The sequence below is a fragment of the Heteronotia binoei genome, chromosome 6 (assembly GCF_032191835.1).
Source record: "Heteronotia binoei isolate CCM8104 ecotype False Entrance Well chromosome 6, APGP_CSIRO_Hbin_v1, whole genome shotgun sequence".
NCBI lineage: Eukaryota > Metazoa > Chordata > Lepidosauria > Squamata > Gekkonidae > Heteronotia > Heteronotia binoei.
In genome coordinates this window covers 2999655-3016028 of record NC_083228.1, presented here as the reverse complement: position 1 = coordinate 3016028, position 16374 = coordinate 2999655, and the positions used below count along the sequence as shown (strand labels likewise).

Sequence of the window (16374 nt, the reverse complement as noted above, 5' to 3'; positions counted from 1 at the left end):
CTTCTCTTCTCTACAAAATAAAAAAAAGCCCCAGCAAATAAATGGTAGGGTCCTTGTGGGACAGGAAATTGTAACAGGTGATGAAGAGAGGGCAGAACTGCTCAATTCCTACTTTCCCAGTCTTCTCTTGTGAGGGAAAAGGTGCTCAACATGGCAAAACAGAAACATGATTGGGGAAGGGAGCTGTAGTTTAGGGATTGGCACAGGGGTAGTACATAAACACTCAGTTTCTTTAAATGAAAGTAAGTCCTCAGTGTCAAGTCGACAGATTCAAGAACGAGTCAAAGTTGATACTAAGACTACATTTATTGATAACTGGTACTCTGGCGCAAGCCTCTAGTTTGCTAAGAATGAAACCAATGCAGTGATACATGGGTTTTAAGATACACTTCAAAAACATTCCTATGGGGGGGTGGGGTTCAGGAGGAAACATTCACACATAACTACCAGATACTTTCTCAGGTGATAGCTAGCCGGTTGTCCTTGTATTATCATGCAAGGCTTCCTCCCACCTCAGGCCCTGAGAAGGCACTGACTATTTCTTTCACACCAGTTGCAAATCAAAATAAGAAAGGGGGAAGGGAAATAGCTAAGGGTAGAACATTAGCAGCAGTGGGTCCATTATGATTTTAACCAGGCCTGATACTTAGGCCAAGATCCCCCCAGTCTTAGTCATAATCAGTTGATCTTGATACTCAGGGCCAGATGCACTGCCTCCAAGGGGACTAAAAGAACATGAGACATAATTTCTGAGCCTCTGGCCATTATTTCTTAGGATTCTTGGAGAACAGATGAGGCGTTGGAAAACTGGAAGGGGGTGAATGTTGTCCCCACCTCCAAGAAGGGGGGAAAGGAGGATCTGGGTATCTACTGATTCGTCAGCTTTACGTCTATTCCTGGAAAAGTTTTAGAACAAATCATCAGTCAGTCAGCATTTAGGGGGAGGTGTTTGTGAGTTTCCTGCATTGTGCAGGGGGTTGGACTAGATGACCCTGGAGGTACCTTCCAACTCTATGATTCTATGATTGTATGATTAAGGGGACAAAACTCCTTCATCAGTGGAACAGACTTCCGCGGGAGGTGGTGGGCTCTCCTTCCTTGGGGGTTTTTAAACAGAGGCTAGATGGCCATCCGACAGCAATACAGATCCTGTGAATTTAGGGGGAGGTATTTGTGAGTTTCCTGCATTGTGCAGGGGTTGGACTAGATGACCCTGAAGATCCCTTCCAACTCTAGGATTCCTGACTGTGAGAGCGGTTCCTCAGTGGAACAGGTTTCCTCAGGAGGTTGTGGGCTCTCCTTCCTTGGGGGTTTTTAAACAGAGGCTAGATGGCCATCTGACAGCAATGAAGAGCCTGTGAATTTAGGGGGAGGTGCTTGTGAGTTTCCTGCCTTGTACAGGGGGTTGGACTAGATGACCCTGGAGGTCCCTTCCAACCCTAGGATTCTATGACTGTTAAGAGTGGTTCCTCAGTGGAACAGGCTTCCTCGGGAGGTGGTGGGCTCTCCTTCCTTGCAAATTTTTAAGCAGAGGCTAGATGGCCACCTGACAGCAATGAGGATCCTGTGCATGTAGGGGGAGGTGTTTGTGAGTTTCCTGCAGTGTGCAGGGGTTGGACTAGATGACCGCGGAGGTCCCTTCCACCTCTGTGGTTGTGATGTCCTTGTGCCTTTAGAAAGCACGGCTGCTCCGGCTAAGAGCGCGCGAGGGTTTCTCAAGGACACGAGAGACGAGCCTACCAGGGCGGCTGCCGTTGTCAGAAGGCCCGCCTCCCTTCCTGCAGCGGCCGGCGGGGCGGGGCGGGGCGGGGCGTGCGGAGGATGGCGGCGCTGGCGGGCGGCGGCGGGCGCTGCTGGGCTCGGGCGGTGGCTGCGGCCCGCCTGGGGCGTCGGGGGAGGAAGGCGGCGGCGCCCTGCGGGGCCCGGGCGGGTGCGTGGGGGGGGGGGGCGGCGGGGGGGGGGCGGGGCGCTGAGCGGGGCTGGGCTGGGCATGACGGGCCTCTCTGCCTCCCGCAGCCTCGGACCTGCCGAAGGAGCTGCTGCCGGGGCCCTACCCGAGGACGGCGGAGGAGCGGGCGGCGGCGGCGCGCAAGTACAACCTCCGCGTGGAGGACTACGAGCCCTACCCGGACGACGGCATGGGGTGCGTGGGGTTGGGGGCGGCTTCAGCCTGCTGCTGCTGCTGCTGGATTCTCCCTCCCTTCCGCGCAACATGGACTCTGCTGGGGCGAAGGGGAGCAAAGGCTGCATCCAAACGGAGAGCGCCAGGGTCGATTCCCCGCTCCTCCACATGCAACTTGGGTCAGTCAGAACTCTCTCAGAGCTGTTCTGCTCAAGAGCACTATCTGTCAGAGCTCTCTCACAGGGTCTCTGTTGTGGAGAAGGGAAGGGAGATTGTAAGCTGCTCTGAGACTCCTGCAGGTAGTAGTGAAAGGCAGGGTATAAAAGCACTTTTCTTCTTCAAATCCATTTGAGAATCTCGGTTGCAGCTAAACTTAGTAGTCACAGCAGTATGTTTATTTTGCATTTCATTCAGACTCACATCTGCACAATTTCTTGAATATGTGACTGGCAAATGTCAAGAGTCTACATGTGACAACCTTTAAGTCTGAGCAACTGAATGTGACCTGGCTTAGACACAGTCCATGTCCCAGTTATGGGGAAATCATGTGGTCTAATTTGCAGAGGGCCTCAGCACTGGCATGTGGCTCTTTTTAAAAGTGCATAAAGAGACAATGTCAGTTTTGTTTTAGCAGATTTCTCCTCGGTATGGCAGCCTTGCAGTGCTGGGCTGGGTGGGAGGGAGACTGGCTGGGGACTCCTGTCTTGATTTCCATGATGGAAGGAAAATGATGTCAGTATAATAAATGCACTGTAATGTCATAATCTGATGATGATTTAAGCTGTCTGGGGCAGCAGTTTGCATTGGTGGTGTGCCTTATGTCTGTCATAGTTACGGTGATTATCCCAAGCTTCCAGACCGATCGCAACAGGAGAGAGATCCCTATTACAGCTGGGACCAGACCGATCTGAGACGTAACCATGGGGAACTGGTAAGGATGGCATCACTTCCCAGCACTGAAGCATCTGCTCTAACAGTGGCAACCTGGCAGTCCTGCAATTCTAACGGTGCCCCATTCAAAACATTCTGTGCCCCACGCAAGTGTCACCTTTTCTGTGTGTATCATTTACATATGTCGGCATTTTAAATCCAGTTTGTAAGCACACGTGGCACTTTAGAGAGTAACTTGCAGTGATACTCTTATCACAGTACGAGAGTTTGGTGGCCTTTACAAAGTTACTTTTACAGTAAAAACTGGTGACAGTCATAGGAGGTGTCAGAAAGCCAAAACGACACCAGATTCTTAGTGCCCAAATCGGTATTCCTACAGCACTCAAGGAGGGAAATTGTATGTTATTTTTGTGTGGATAATTCCACATGTGCTCCCACAGCTACACAGCAGCTGCAAGAAACTGCTTCTTTTAAAAAAAAAGGGGGGGGAGCCCAGAATGGCAGCACAAGGGGAGGAAGGACTCCTGCCTCCCTGGAGAGTGGATCTGGAATGCCAGAACCACACTGCAGGGATTATTTTGCCAGTTTTGCTGCTCCATGTGTGGAGTAGCAAAATCAGTCTATTTGGCTGTCCTTTCTTTTCCTATTTTTAGAAGCCGTTCCCAGCAGCTGCTCTGTGGCTGCAAGGAATGCAGAAAACTGTGTGGGGAAGGTATGGTTTGGTTCTAAGGCATTTCTCAGAATTTACAGGCGGCTTGATGGCCTAGGTCAGCTAAGAATTTGGGTATTGGGTCCACACATGCTGAAAGAGGGAGTTCAGTAGGTATTTTGGTGTTTCTGGCCAAACTAGCCTGGAGAAAATTGCTTTCTGACCTCAAAGTGGCCATCAGCATTTCCCTGGGTGTGTAAGAAAGGGCCACGAGAACTAAGCACTGATGCAGCCCTTCCTGCCCTCCTTCTCATGATCTGCCTAATTCACAGAATCAGCATTGCTGTCAGGTGGCCATCTAGCCTCTGCTTAAAAACCCCCAAGGAAGGAGAGCCCACCACCTCCCGAGGAAGCCTGTTCCACTGAGGAGCCACTCTCACTGTCAGGAGAGGAACATTCTTCCTAATGTTTAGATGAAAACTATTTTGATTTAATTTCAACCCATTCGTTCTGGTCTGACCTTCTGGGGCAACAGGAAACAATTCTGCACCATATGATAGCCCTTCAAGTACTTGAAGATGGTGATCGTATCACCTTTCAGTCATGCCCACTTCAGGCTAAACATCCCCAGCTCTTTCAACCTTTCCTCATAGGACTTGGTCTCCAGACCCCTCACCATCTTCATTGCCCTCCTTTAGACACGTTCCAGCTTGTCCATATCCTTCCTAGGTGGTGCCCAAAACTGAACAAAATCCTGTAGGTGAGGTCTAACCAGAGCAGAATAAAACAATACCATCATTTCACTTAATCTGGACACTACTTCGCTCAAGAGCAGTTCTCAAAAAAGCTCTTTCAGCCCCACCTACCTCACAGGGGAGGGGACTCCAAGTGAAGGATAGGGTATAAATCCAACCTCTCCTCTTTCTGTAGGAATCACTGACCAATTCTAGAGCAGACTAAATCACTTCTGGGTTTCCCTGTAAGTGATGTCACGCCATCAACTGATGACAATTTTAAAACCTTTCCTCCCACTGGTCTCCAGTGTGGCAGTGAGAAATTGGAGTCAGCTGGAACATGGCAGCCGTACTGGCTTATGTTAGTATAACTCAGACCTTTTCCACAGTGCTTTTGTATTCTGCTTTAGTAACCAGTTGCTAATGGATTTTTTTCTGTCATTTCAGACAGACCTGTTTTAGCAACCATCTGCTAGTGGAATTTATTTACCTGTTCATATGAATCCGCTTGTATTGGGTGTCAGCCCCCAAGGCCCCTGGCTGTTCTGTGGAGGAAGGTTGTGGCTCCAGGGTGTGATTTTCTCTCTCTGCCTTCTGTGCAGCTTCACAATACAGCTGGGAAGAGATTCATTACACCTTCATCGAATCATAGAGTTGGAAGGGACCTCCAGGGTCATCTAGTCCAACCCACTGCACAATGCAGGAAACTCACAAATACCTCCCCCTAAATTCACAGAATCAGCATTGCTGTCAGGTGGCCATCTAGCCTCTGTTTAAAAACCAAAGAAGGAGAGCCCACCACCTCCTGAGGAAGCCTGTTCCACTGAGGAACTGCTCTCACTGTCAGGAAGTTCTTCCTAATGTTTAGTCAGAAATGCTTTTAATTTAGTTTCAACCCATTGGTTCTGGTCCAATCTCCTGGGGCAACAGAAAATAACTCCCCACCATCCTCTATATGAAAGCCTTTCAAGTACTTCTCTCCAGACTTAAATATACCAAGCTCCTTCAACCTTTCCTCATAGGACTTGGTTTCCAGACCCCTCAGCATCTTCATTGCCCTCCTCCGGACATGTTACAGCTTGTCTGTATCCTTCTTAAATTGTTGTGCCCAAAACAACACAATACTTTAGGTGAGGTCTAACTAGAGCAGAGTAAAGCGATACCAACCCTATACTTCTGTTGATACAGCCCAAAATCGCATTTGCCTTTTTAGCCATTGCATCACACTGCTGATTCTTGTCCAGTGTACAGTCCACTAAGACTCATAGGTTCTTTTTGCATATACTATTGCCAAGACAAGTCTCCCCCATCCTATAATTCTGCATTTGATTTTTCCTATCTAAATGCAGAACTTTACATTTATCCCCATTGGAATTCATTTTATTTGTTTTGCCCAGTTTTTCAGTTGGTCAAGAAACATCCTGCCCTACTATATTTGCTACCCCTCCCAATTTAGTATCATCTGAAAATTCCCCACTCCTCCACATGCAGTTGCTGGGTGACCTTGAGTCAGTCACAGTTCTTAAAAGAGCTGCTCTCTCAAGAGCAGTTCTCAAAAGAGCTCTCTCAGCCCTCACAGGGTGTCTGTTGTAAGGAGAGGAAGGGAAGGAGATTGTAAACTGCTTTAAGACTCTGAGTGAAGGGTGGGGAGTAAATCTCCTCCTCCTCCTCAGATGTTGAACAAAACAGGTCCCAGGGCCTGAGGCACTCCTCTCCAAGAGGATGAGGAACCATTCACAAGCAGTCTTTAGGTGCCATCTGTCAACTATTTAGAGATCCTCCTAACAGTTATAGGATCCAAACCACACTGTACCAACTTGTCAACAAGAATATGATGTGGAACCTTATCAGACGCTTTACTGAAAACAAATATAAACTATTTCTACAGCATTCTCCTGATCCAGCAAGGTAGTATATTTCTAAAAAAAAAAGAGATAAGTTTAGTCTGACATAACTTATTCTTGAGAAACCCATGCTGGTTTTTAGTCATCACAGCCATCCTTTCTAAAAACTTGTCCAGGTATAGATGTCAAGCTCACAGGTCAGTAGTTACCTACATCCTCCTTTTCCCCCTTCTTGAAGATGGGGACATTTGCCCACCTCCAATCTCCAAATACCAGTTCTTTTAGTACCCTTGGATGCAGTTCATCTGGCCCTGAGGACTTAGTTTCTTTTATTCGTTTAAAGAAACTAGGTGTTTATGTACTATACCTATGCTGATCCTAGGTTGCAACTCCTTTCCCTCGTATGTTCTGTTTTTACCATGTTGAGCACCGTTTCCCTCAGAAGAGAAGACTGAGGAAGAGTAGGAATTGAGCAGTTCTGCCCTCTCTTCATCACCTGTCCCTACAATGGACCCACTTTTCCCTTGATCTTTTTCTTACTTTGAACATTTAAAAAAATTGTTTAGCATCTTTTGTTGGCCTAAGCTTATACTGAGCTTTAGCTTTCCTAACTCTTTCTCTACAAGCACTGATTTGTTTATATTCATCCTTGGTTCTAAGGCGCTCCTTCCATTTCCTAAATGAGTCTTCGTTATTTTTCAAATCTTTAGAGAGCTATTTATGGAGCAACCTTCCTTGTGATTGTCAGAATCAATTGTTTAATGTGGTCATAGATCAACACAATAAACTTAGATCAACAGAGTGAATACAAGTGTGTATGTGTGTAAAACAATGTTACTGAATCAGCACTATACCACAGTAGTCTGGCAGCTGCAACTGAATCTGGCAACTCAATCCAAGGCTTCATGTTGAAGGAGTGCAAGAGAAAAAGGGGTCTGCATCCCTCTAATCTTCCCATGATCTTTTCGAAGATGGGTGTAATAAAAATATGTCAGGATTTGTAAGAATGAGTGTAATTGTGCAAGGGTGTTCCGATCTTAGGAGCCGCCACTTGATGTGCCTTTTAAATGCTGACAGGAGAGCCAGTTTGGTGTAGTGGTTAAGTGTGTGGACTCTTATATGGGAGAACCGGGTTTGATTCCCCACTCCTCCACTTGCACCTGCTAGCATGGCCTTGGGTCAGCCACAGCTCTGGCAGAGGTTGTCCTTGAAAGGGCAGCTGCTGTGAGAGTCCTCTCAGCCCCACCCACCTCACAGGGTGTCTGTTGTGGGGGAGGAAGGCAAAGGAGATTGTAGGCCACTCTGAGACTCTGTCCTAGAAAGGGCAGCTGCTGTGAGAGCCCTCTCAGCCCCACCCACCTCACAGGGTGTCTGCTGTGGGGGGAGAAGATATAGGAGATTGTGAGCCGCTCTGAGACTCTTCGGAGTGGAGGGCGGAATATAAATCCAATATCTTCATCTACCTCACAGGGTGTCTGTTGTGGGGGAGGAAGGTAAAGGAGATTGTGAGCTGCTCTGAAACTCTTCAGAGTGGAGGGCGGGATATAAATCCAATATCTTCATCTACCTCACAGGGTGTCTGTTGTGGGGGAGGAAAGTAAAGGAGATTGTGAGCCGCTCTGAGACTCTTCGGAGTGGAGGGCGGGATATAAATCCAATATCTTCATCTACCTTTTGATAAAGTTCCTCATCAAAGGCTTCTTAGAAAGCTTGAGAGTCATGGAGTAAAAGGACAGGTCCTCTTGTGGATCAAAAACTGGCTTAGTAATAGGAAGCAGAGAGTGAGTATAAATGGGCAGTCTTCGCAGTGGAGGACGGTAAGCAGTGGGGTGCCGCAGGGCTCGGTACTGGGTCCCATGCTCTTTAACTTGTTCATAAATGATTTAGAGTTGGGAGTGAGCAGTGAAGTGGCCAAGTTTGCGGATGACACTAAATTGTTCAGGGTGGTGAGAACCAGAGAGGATTGTGAGGAACTCCAAAGGGATCTGTTGAGGCTGGGTGAGTGGGCATCAACGTGGCAGATGCGGTTCAGTGTGGCCAAGTGCAAAGTAATGCACATGGGGCCAAGAATCCCAGCTACAAATACAAGTTGATGGGGTGTGAACTGGCAGAGACTGACCAAGAGAGAGATCTTGGGGTCATAGTAGATAACTCACTGAAAATGTCAAGACAGTGTGCGTTTGCAATAAAAAAGGCCAACGCCATGCTGGGAATTATTAGGAAGGGAATTGAAAACAAATCAGCCAGTATCATAATGCCCCTGTATAAATCGATGGTGCGGTCTCATTTAGAGTACTGTGTGCAGTTCTGGTCGCCGCACCTCAAAAAGGATATTATAGCATTGGAGAAAGTCCAGAGAAGGGCAACTAGAATGATTAAAGGGCCGGAGCACTTTCCCTATGAAGAAAGGTTGAAACGCTTGGGACTCTTTAGCTTGGAGAAACGTCGACTGCGGGGTGACATGATAGAGGTTTACAAGATAATGCATGGTATGGAGAAAGTAGAGAAAGAAGTAATTTTCTCCCTTTCTCACAATACAAGAACTCATGGGCGTTTGATGAAATTGCTGAGCAGACAGGTTAAAACGGATAAAAGGAAGTACTTTTTCACCCAAAAGGTGATTAACATGTGGAATTCACTGCCACAGGAGGTGGTGGCGGCCACAAGTATAGCCACCTTCAAGAGGGGTTTAGATAAAAATATGGAGCACAGGTCCATCAGTGGCTATTAGCCACAGTGTGTGTGTATATATAAAATTTTTTGCCACTGTGTGGCACAGAGTGTTGGACTGGATGGGCCGTTGGCCTGATCCAACATGGCTTCTCTTATGTTCTTACCTCACAGGGTGTCTGTTGTGGGAGAGGAATGTAAAGGAGATTGTGAGCGGCTCTGAGACTCTTCAGAGTGGGGGGCGGGATATAAATCCAATATCTTCATCTACCTCACAGGGTGTCTGTTGTGGGGGGGGGGGGGAAGGTAAAGGAGATTGTGAGCCGCTCTGAGACTCAGGGCGGGATGTAAATCCAATATCTTCATCTACCTCACAGGGTGTCTGTTGTGTGGGAGGATGGTAAAGGAGATTGTGAGCCACTCTGAGACTCTTCAGAGTGGAGGGCGGGATCTTCATCTACCTCACAGGGTGTCTGTTGTGGGGGGGGGGAGGTAAAGGAGATTGTGAGCCGCTCTGAGACTCTTCGGAGTGGAGGGCGGGATATAAATCCAATATCTTATCTACCTCACAGGGTGTCTGTTGTGGGGGAGGAAGGGAAAGGAGATTGTGAGCCGCTCTGAGACTCTCCGGAGTGGAGGGCGGGATATAAATCCAATATCTTCATCTACCTCACAGGGTGTCTGTTGTGTGGGAGGATGGTAAAGGAGATTGTGAGCCACTCTGAGACTCTTCAGAGTGGAGGGCGGGATCTTCATCTACCTCACAGGGTGTCTGTTGTGGGGGGAGGGAGGTAAAGGAGATTGTGAGCCGCTCTGAGACTCTTCGGAGTGGAGGGCGGGATATAAATCCAATATCTTCATCTACCTCACAGGGTGTCTGTTGTGGGGGAGGAAGGGAAAGGAGATTGTGAGCCGCTCTGAGACTCTCCGGAGTGGAGGGCGGGATATAAATCCAATATCTTCATCTACCTCACAGGGTGTCTGTTGTGTGGGAGGATGGTAAAGGAGATTGTGAGCCATTCTGAGACTCTTCAGCGTGGAGGGCGGGATCTTCATCTACCTCACAGGGTGTCTGTTGTGGGGGGGGGAGGTAAAGGAGATTGTGAGCCGCTCTGAGACTCTTCGGAGTGGAGGGCGGGATATAAATCCAATATCTTCATCTACCTCACAGGGTGTCTGTTGTGGGGGAGGAAGGGAAAGGAGATTGTGAGCCGCTCTGAGACTCTCCGGAGTGGAGGGCGGGATATAAATCCAATATCTTCATCTACCTCACAGGGTGTCTGTTGTGTGGGAGGATGGTAAAGGAGATTGTGAGCCACTCTGAGACTCTTCAGAGTGGAGGGCGGGATCTTCATCTACCTCACAGGGTGTCTGTTGTGGGGGGGGGGGAGGTAAAGGAGATTGTGAGCCGCTCTGAGACTCTTCGGAGTGGAGGGCGGGATATAAATCCAATATCTTCATCTACCTCACAGGGTGTCTGTTGTGGGGGAGGAAGGGAAAGGAGATTGTGAGCCGCTCTGAGACTCTCCGGAGTGGAGGGCCGGATATAAGTCCAGTATCATCATCATCTTCTGACAGGGACATCTGACAAGCCAGTGTAAAGGGCTGCTGGGGGGGTGTGGTTGGATGGAAGGAGCTTGGCACTAGCGAAGGAGAGTCAGATCTCTCAGTGGGGCTTGTTTCTGAGCAGGCCTTTTTGGAGGGGAGTCGATTCTCCGTGTCCTGAAGCCTCGCCTGAAGCAGTGGGCAGAACTCCAGCAGTCCGGAGCAGGTGGCTGGCTTCAGCATCCCCGTCAGGAGCAAGGTCCCGTCAAGGTTGCTTGTTCTGGTTCAGGGCTGTATATTCGTGCTGATTGGTTTGGGTTATTCTAGTAGTATTGTTATTACTTACTGTGCACCAGTTGTCTTTATAACCCTTCACCATGTATTCATATATTCAGTTATCTGTATGTATTCACTTAGAACTAAGCACCATGCATTTTAACAAGCTTATTTTGTAACCCTGAACATTTTAAAGCATTAACTTAATGTTAGTAGAATAGCATGTATGCGAGTGAAAGCATCTGGGAGAACTCTTATCTCGTTTCCAGGGAGACGGAGACCAGCAGCAACCAAGATGTGTCTCCCTTGGACTGCGTGGCCTTAGCTGGGGGCAACATCAAAGTCTGGGGATCCAGTTTGAATGGGAGGTCTGGTGGGAGGTTTGAGCAGGAGAATGTGTGTCAGTTATCTGGTATCTATAAAAGACTTTTCAGTTTCATTTTTATTTAGTCCTGGCAGGCCCTCAGTCTTGGCACAAGGCTGTAATAAGTGTTTGCTTTGCTGATTCACTTCAAATGAACTCTTTCTGCTTCTGCATGAGAAGCCTCCCCGAGTGATACCTGAGCAGAACCTGACACCTCCCCTCACAGCACCGTTGGCAAATCTGCACCATGTTCAGGCCAGCATCTGGTGGTGATTCATGTACTTGAATGTCAGCCTGCCCTGTTGTTTCTTATTCTCTGGGACCTTCAGACTAATTATTTGAAGAAGTCCTCAGTTTTTGAGCAATATAGCAGGGGTGGCCACAGTATCTCTCCAGATGTTTTTTTTTTGCCTACAACTCCCATCAGCCCCAGCCATTGGCCATGCTGGCTGGGGTTGATGGGGGTTGTAGGCAAAAAACATCTGGAGAGCTACCGTTGGCCAGCCCTGCAATATAGCATTTTCAGGCTTTCTTTTGGACGTTTCCTTCTGTGCGAGATTTTTTTCTACAGAGGTGAAGTTGCTCTCTTCTGAGCTTTTTTGTCAAGAACTCCAGTCATAGTAATCAATGTATGAACCCCTCTCCATATTTATTCTTGCTTGTTTCCCTCACAGCTCTGTAATCAGCCATGTAAATCCATAACTACCTGCATTTGTCCTTGTCTTGTGACCAGGTGCACTGGGATTTTGACATGTTCCTCCGCTCCCGGGTTGACACCACCCCCACAAAGTTCCCTTGGCATAAGATGCGCAACACTCTCTTGGGCTTTGTGGGCTTCATGTTCTGCATGTTTGTCCTTGGGGAGATGTATCCATCGTATCAGCCTGTGGTGAGTCAAGCTAGTCTTTGATTTGACCGGAGTCTGTTGAAATTCAGAAACTGTTACGAGGCTCCCAAGAGTGCACCTGGGCTCCAGCAGTCATCCCCAAGAGCTTGTATAATTGAAGAAGTTAATTATATTTTTTTATCCTACCCCTTCATCCAAGGAGGCTGGGGTGGCAAACAGAGTTTCTTCCCCCCCTCCCCCCCAATCGTATTTTCATGACAATCCTGTGAGGAAGCTGAATGTAAGAGCAAGCATTGCCTGATCCAAAGTCACCTCTGTGGAGTGGGGGTGTGAGGCCACATTTCCCCAGGCCTCGTAAGAACTACCATGGGAGAAAAAAAGGGAACTCCCTGCATGAAAGTAAAACTCGAGAAAAGAAAATGCTGGGAAATACTGCTTACTACTTAGCTTGAAAATTTATCACAAAAGGCTATAAGGCAGGAGTGGCCAAACTTACCAGTTTGGTGTAGTGGTTAAGTGTGCGGGCTCTTATGTGGGAGAACCGGGTTTGATTCCCCACTCCTTCACTTGCACCTGCTGGAATGGCCTTGGGTTAGCCATAGCTCTGGCAGAGATGTCCTTGAAAGGGCAGCTGCTGTGAGAGCTCTTTCAGCCCCACTCATTTCACAAGGTGTCTGTTGTGGGGGGAGAAGATATAGGAGATTGTAAGCTGCTCTGAGTCTCTGATTCAGAGAGAAGGGCAGGGTATAAATCTGCAGTCATCATCATCTTAATGTAAGAGCCACACAGAATAAATGTCAGACGTTTGACAGCTGCAACACATGAACATCAGATGTTTGAGAGCTGTAAGATGGAAGGAAGAAAAATAGAAGGTGGGGAAGGAGAGAGAAGCTGGGGAGGGAGAGAGGAGGAAAGAAAGCAACTTTAACTTTAAATACATTCTCCAAGCTGCTGGTGGCTTTGCTTGGAGAAGTGATTTAAAGAGACAAATGCCTTCTCCAAGCCAGCAGACAGGGCATGGGAGCTTCAAGAGTCGCACAATATGTGTGAAAGAGCCACATGTGGCTCCCTAGCCAAAGTTTGGCCACCCCTGCTATAAGGTGTCTAATAAATCACATAATCAACAGTTCATTACAAACATCCACAGTCAGGACTCATAAATCAGGATGTGCTTGCAGGCACAATAAACATACAAGGGAGTCCACAGAGTCACTCTTACAAAACTTGCTCACACTGACATTTCGCAAAGGTGCCACAAAGAATTTTTCCAAAATCCTCAAAGCAAACAAATATTTCAAGTCAGTGCTCCAGTGTTGCATTGAGATGCGTAAGAAGAAAAGTCTGTTCATACAAAGCCAGTCCACATAAAACCGGTATGATCTGCTCCATTCTCAGCCTCTTCTGTCTGTACAAAGAATGAGCTTGTGCCTTGTATGGAATTGGCAGGAAGGACCCGTTCCACTTTAAGCCGTAGGTCTTGAGAAAGGCAACAGAATGTATCATTCCGGCTTTACATGGCCTGTGAATAGACCGGTCTGATACGTTCTTATGCATCAATGCCACCAACTTTTGAAATATTTGTTTGCTTTGAGGATTTTGGAAAAATTCTTTGTGGCACCAGTTTGGTGTAGTGGTGAAGTGTGCGGATTCTTACCTGGGAAAACCGGGTTTGATTCCCCACTTCTCCACTTGCACCTGCTGGAATGGCCTTGGGTTAGCCATAGCTCTCATAGTTGTCCTTGTAAGGGCAGCTGCTGTAAGAGCTCTCTCAGCCCCACCCACCTCACAGGGTGTCTGTTGTGGGGGGAGAAAATATAGTAGATTGTAAGCCGCTCTGAGTCTCATTCAGAGAGAAGGGCAGGGTATAAATTTGCAGTTGTTGTCTTTGTGAAATGTCTGTGTGAGCAAATTTTGTAAGAGTCACTCTGTGGACTCCCTTGTATGTTTGTTGCGCCTGCCAGCACATTCTGATTTATGAGTCCTGACTGTGGATCGTTGAAGGGAAGACACAGTCAATGAATGGAGTGCGCCACCTCTGCGGCCCACTTCTGTTACACCTCAAACAACTTTTTATTGGGGAATATTAATATTTCTTCGCTCAAAATGAGGTGAGGTGCATGGGATCTATGTCTGTGTCTACGGAGACAGACCACTGAAAATCCTTTGGTTAATAATGGATTTTATTATAGCATAGGGTTTCAAATAATTACATCTCAATCAGACAATTTCAAGCATACAAGAGGAATACAAGAGTTTAGCTGAATAAGCAGGATGGGGGAAGGTGATACAATACCTTGATCTTGCAGGGTAGACTCAGTCAGAGGAAATGCAAGGCCTCTGGAGGGAGATTCCTCTTGAGAGGAAGGGGGGGTGAGGGTAGGAAGGGGGTGGAGGAAGGAGAGGATGAAGGGATTCCCTTTTTCCTTCTTTTTTCCTTCTTCTGCTCTCAGGATCCCTGCTCCTCTTTCTTCTCTTTCCTAACCTGACAGGTGGGGTGGTCTGTTTTCTAGGGTAAATTACGTCACATCACTCAATTAACCTACCCAATGAGGGGAAAGAGTGTCACACCAATGGAAAATCGGGGTGTCATATGTGTAATATCCAATCAGAGACCATTCGTATCATAGATCCATACCCCACCATAGGAATTTTAATTACACTGGCCAAATGACTTTATGGCCTTGTTTTTCCCAAAACTGGTTCCTTTGAAGCTCCCCAAAAGTGATAGATTTCTCTCTTAGTGTCAAACATGGATGGGCATCCATCAAGTGGTCAGGGGACAGGTTGACTTTGATGGCCTTAGCAATTAATTAAAGAAAAATAGAAACTTTGTTAAAAGTCAAAATTGTGAGATTAGTTTACAGGTTATACCACACATTCACAACAAGATGAGCACTTAGCCTCTAACCTTCGTGTTCCTGCTGTCTTGCTCTGAGGAATAACAGACAAGCCATTTATTTGTGTTGGAGGTTTCCTGGGTCATATGCTTTGATAACAGGACTTTTAAAGGTTGCCAAAAGAGTGGAGGAATTTTTATGGCACTGCCCACTAGTCCCTCTGGGCCCGGAACCTTTTCATTCCCAGGAGCAGAAAGATGGACGCTTCTCAACCTTTCAGCTGTCCACATGTTGTTCTGGCTTGTGAACCAGAATCACATTACAGACCTGCTTTGGGTCAAGAAGGAACTGGATTTGTCTCCCTTATGTGCAAGAAAGACCATTCCAATTCAAATGGGCATTGCTGTATCCAATCAATATTCTAGGGTTACATTGCAATATCACATTCCAGGGGTGCATGTCTTGGGAATAAGTACAGGGGTGTCTTCCTGGATATCAGTCCCCCCCCCCCCCTTGAAAATGGAGGCGAACTCTCAGTGAGACTTCTTTTTCACACCAAGGTACAACCATTCACACAGATATAGAAAGAGAAAGAAATGTCAGGCCATAAAATATGATTGAAGAAGAAAAGAGAGAGAGAAAAAAAATGTTATGGGATTTGCAGTTTAAATCCCTTCTGTGTTGTGTTGCAGAGGAAGCAACTTGCCTTCCCTTCGATGATGGGAGCCCCCCCCCCCCAATTTAGGAGGGACTGGAGAAGCCATTGAGGAGGTATTTAAAGATGCATCCCCGATGGCTTCAGCCTTCCCCAGTGCACCCGCTGCTAGGGGAGCTCCTGCTGGACTTTTTCTACAAAAAAAAAAGCCTTGAAGGTGCCACTGGACTCCGACTTTCTTCGCTTTGCATGTTTTGTCTGTCTTTTGACCGCTCAGAGAGGGATTTTTTCTGTACTGGAGTCCCCTTTCATTGAAACCCCTGCAGTGACTGCTGGAGCCTGAGCAGGAAGTGTAGGGGGAGGTCAGCACTGGGTATTGGGGACTCAAACTCTCACTGCTTCCTCTGCAGGGCCCTAAGCAGTATCCCTACAATAATCTGTATCTGGAATACGGCGGAGATCCCACCCAAGAGCCACCGGAGGTGAAGCACTACGAGATCTGAGGGCTGCTGTCTCCGGCTTTCCTGCAGCGTCACATTGTTATATTTGCTGTCTGAAAACGTTAAAAGAAAAAAAGGCATTGGCTTCTTTTCTGGTGTCTTCATTTCAGGGGGGGTGTTCCCCAGAGTGGTGCCCCTGGGTGCCATGGCAGGCACTTCCCCAGGCCCCTGCCCTGTGCTCCGATCCTGCCCCCCAGGTACTGGCGAGGGATCCAGGATCTGCAAGGGGGGTGGGGGCTGGCAAGCAGTGCAGCACCCCTCCTCGGTTAGCTTCTCTGTGTGTGTGTTTTATCATGGCCTTGCAGGACCTGCCACAGTTCAGTAGAGTGCTAAATAATAACTAGAAAATACCCAATAAAGCACCAAATAACAACTATACATATCTTGGATTTCCTGTTGATTGCAAATGTTATGTTATATGCTGCTTTTAACTGTTGTTA

The 16374-nt window shown here is 47.4% G+C and overlaps 1 protein-coding gene across 1 annotated transcript; it reads left to right on the top strand.

The window, feature by feature from the left end:
* Nucleotides 1–1980: 1980 nt before the first annotated feature.
* On the top strand, nucleotides 1981–16014 carry NDUFB8 (NADH:ubiquinone oxidoreductase subunit B8). Its single transcript, XM_060240996.1, has 4 exons — nucleotides 1981–2143; nucleotides 2954–3053; nucleotides 11829–11984; nucleotides 15845–16014. Exons 1-4 carry the CDS (start codon nucleotides 2139–2141, stop codon nucleotides 15935–15937), a joined length of 354 nt encoding a protein of 117 aa, XP_060096979.1. The 5' UTR covers nucleotides 1981–2138; the 3' UTR covers nucleotides 15938–16014.
* Nucleotides 16015–16374: the final 360 nt, after the last annotated feature.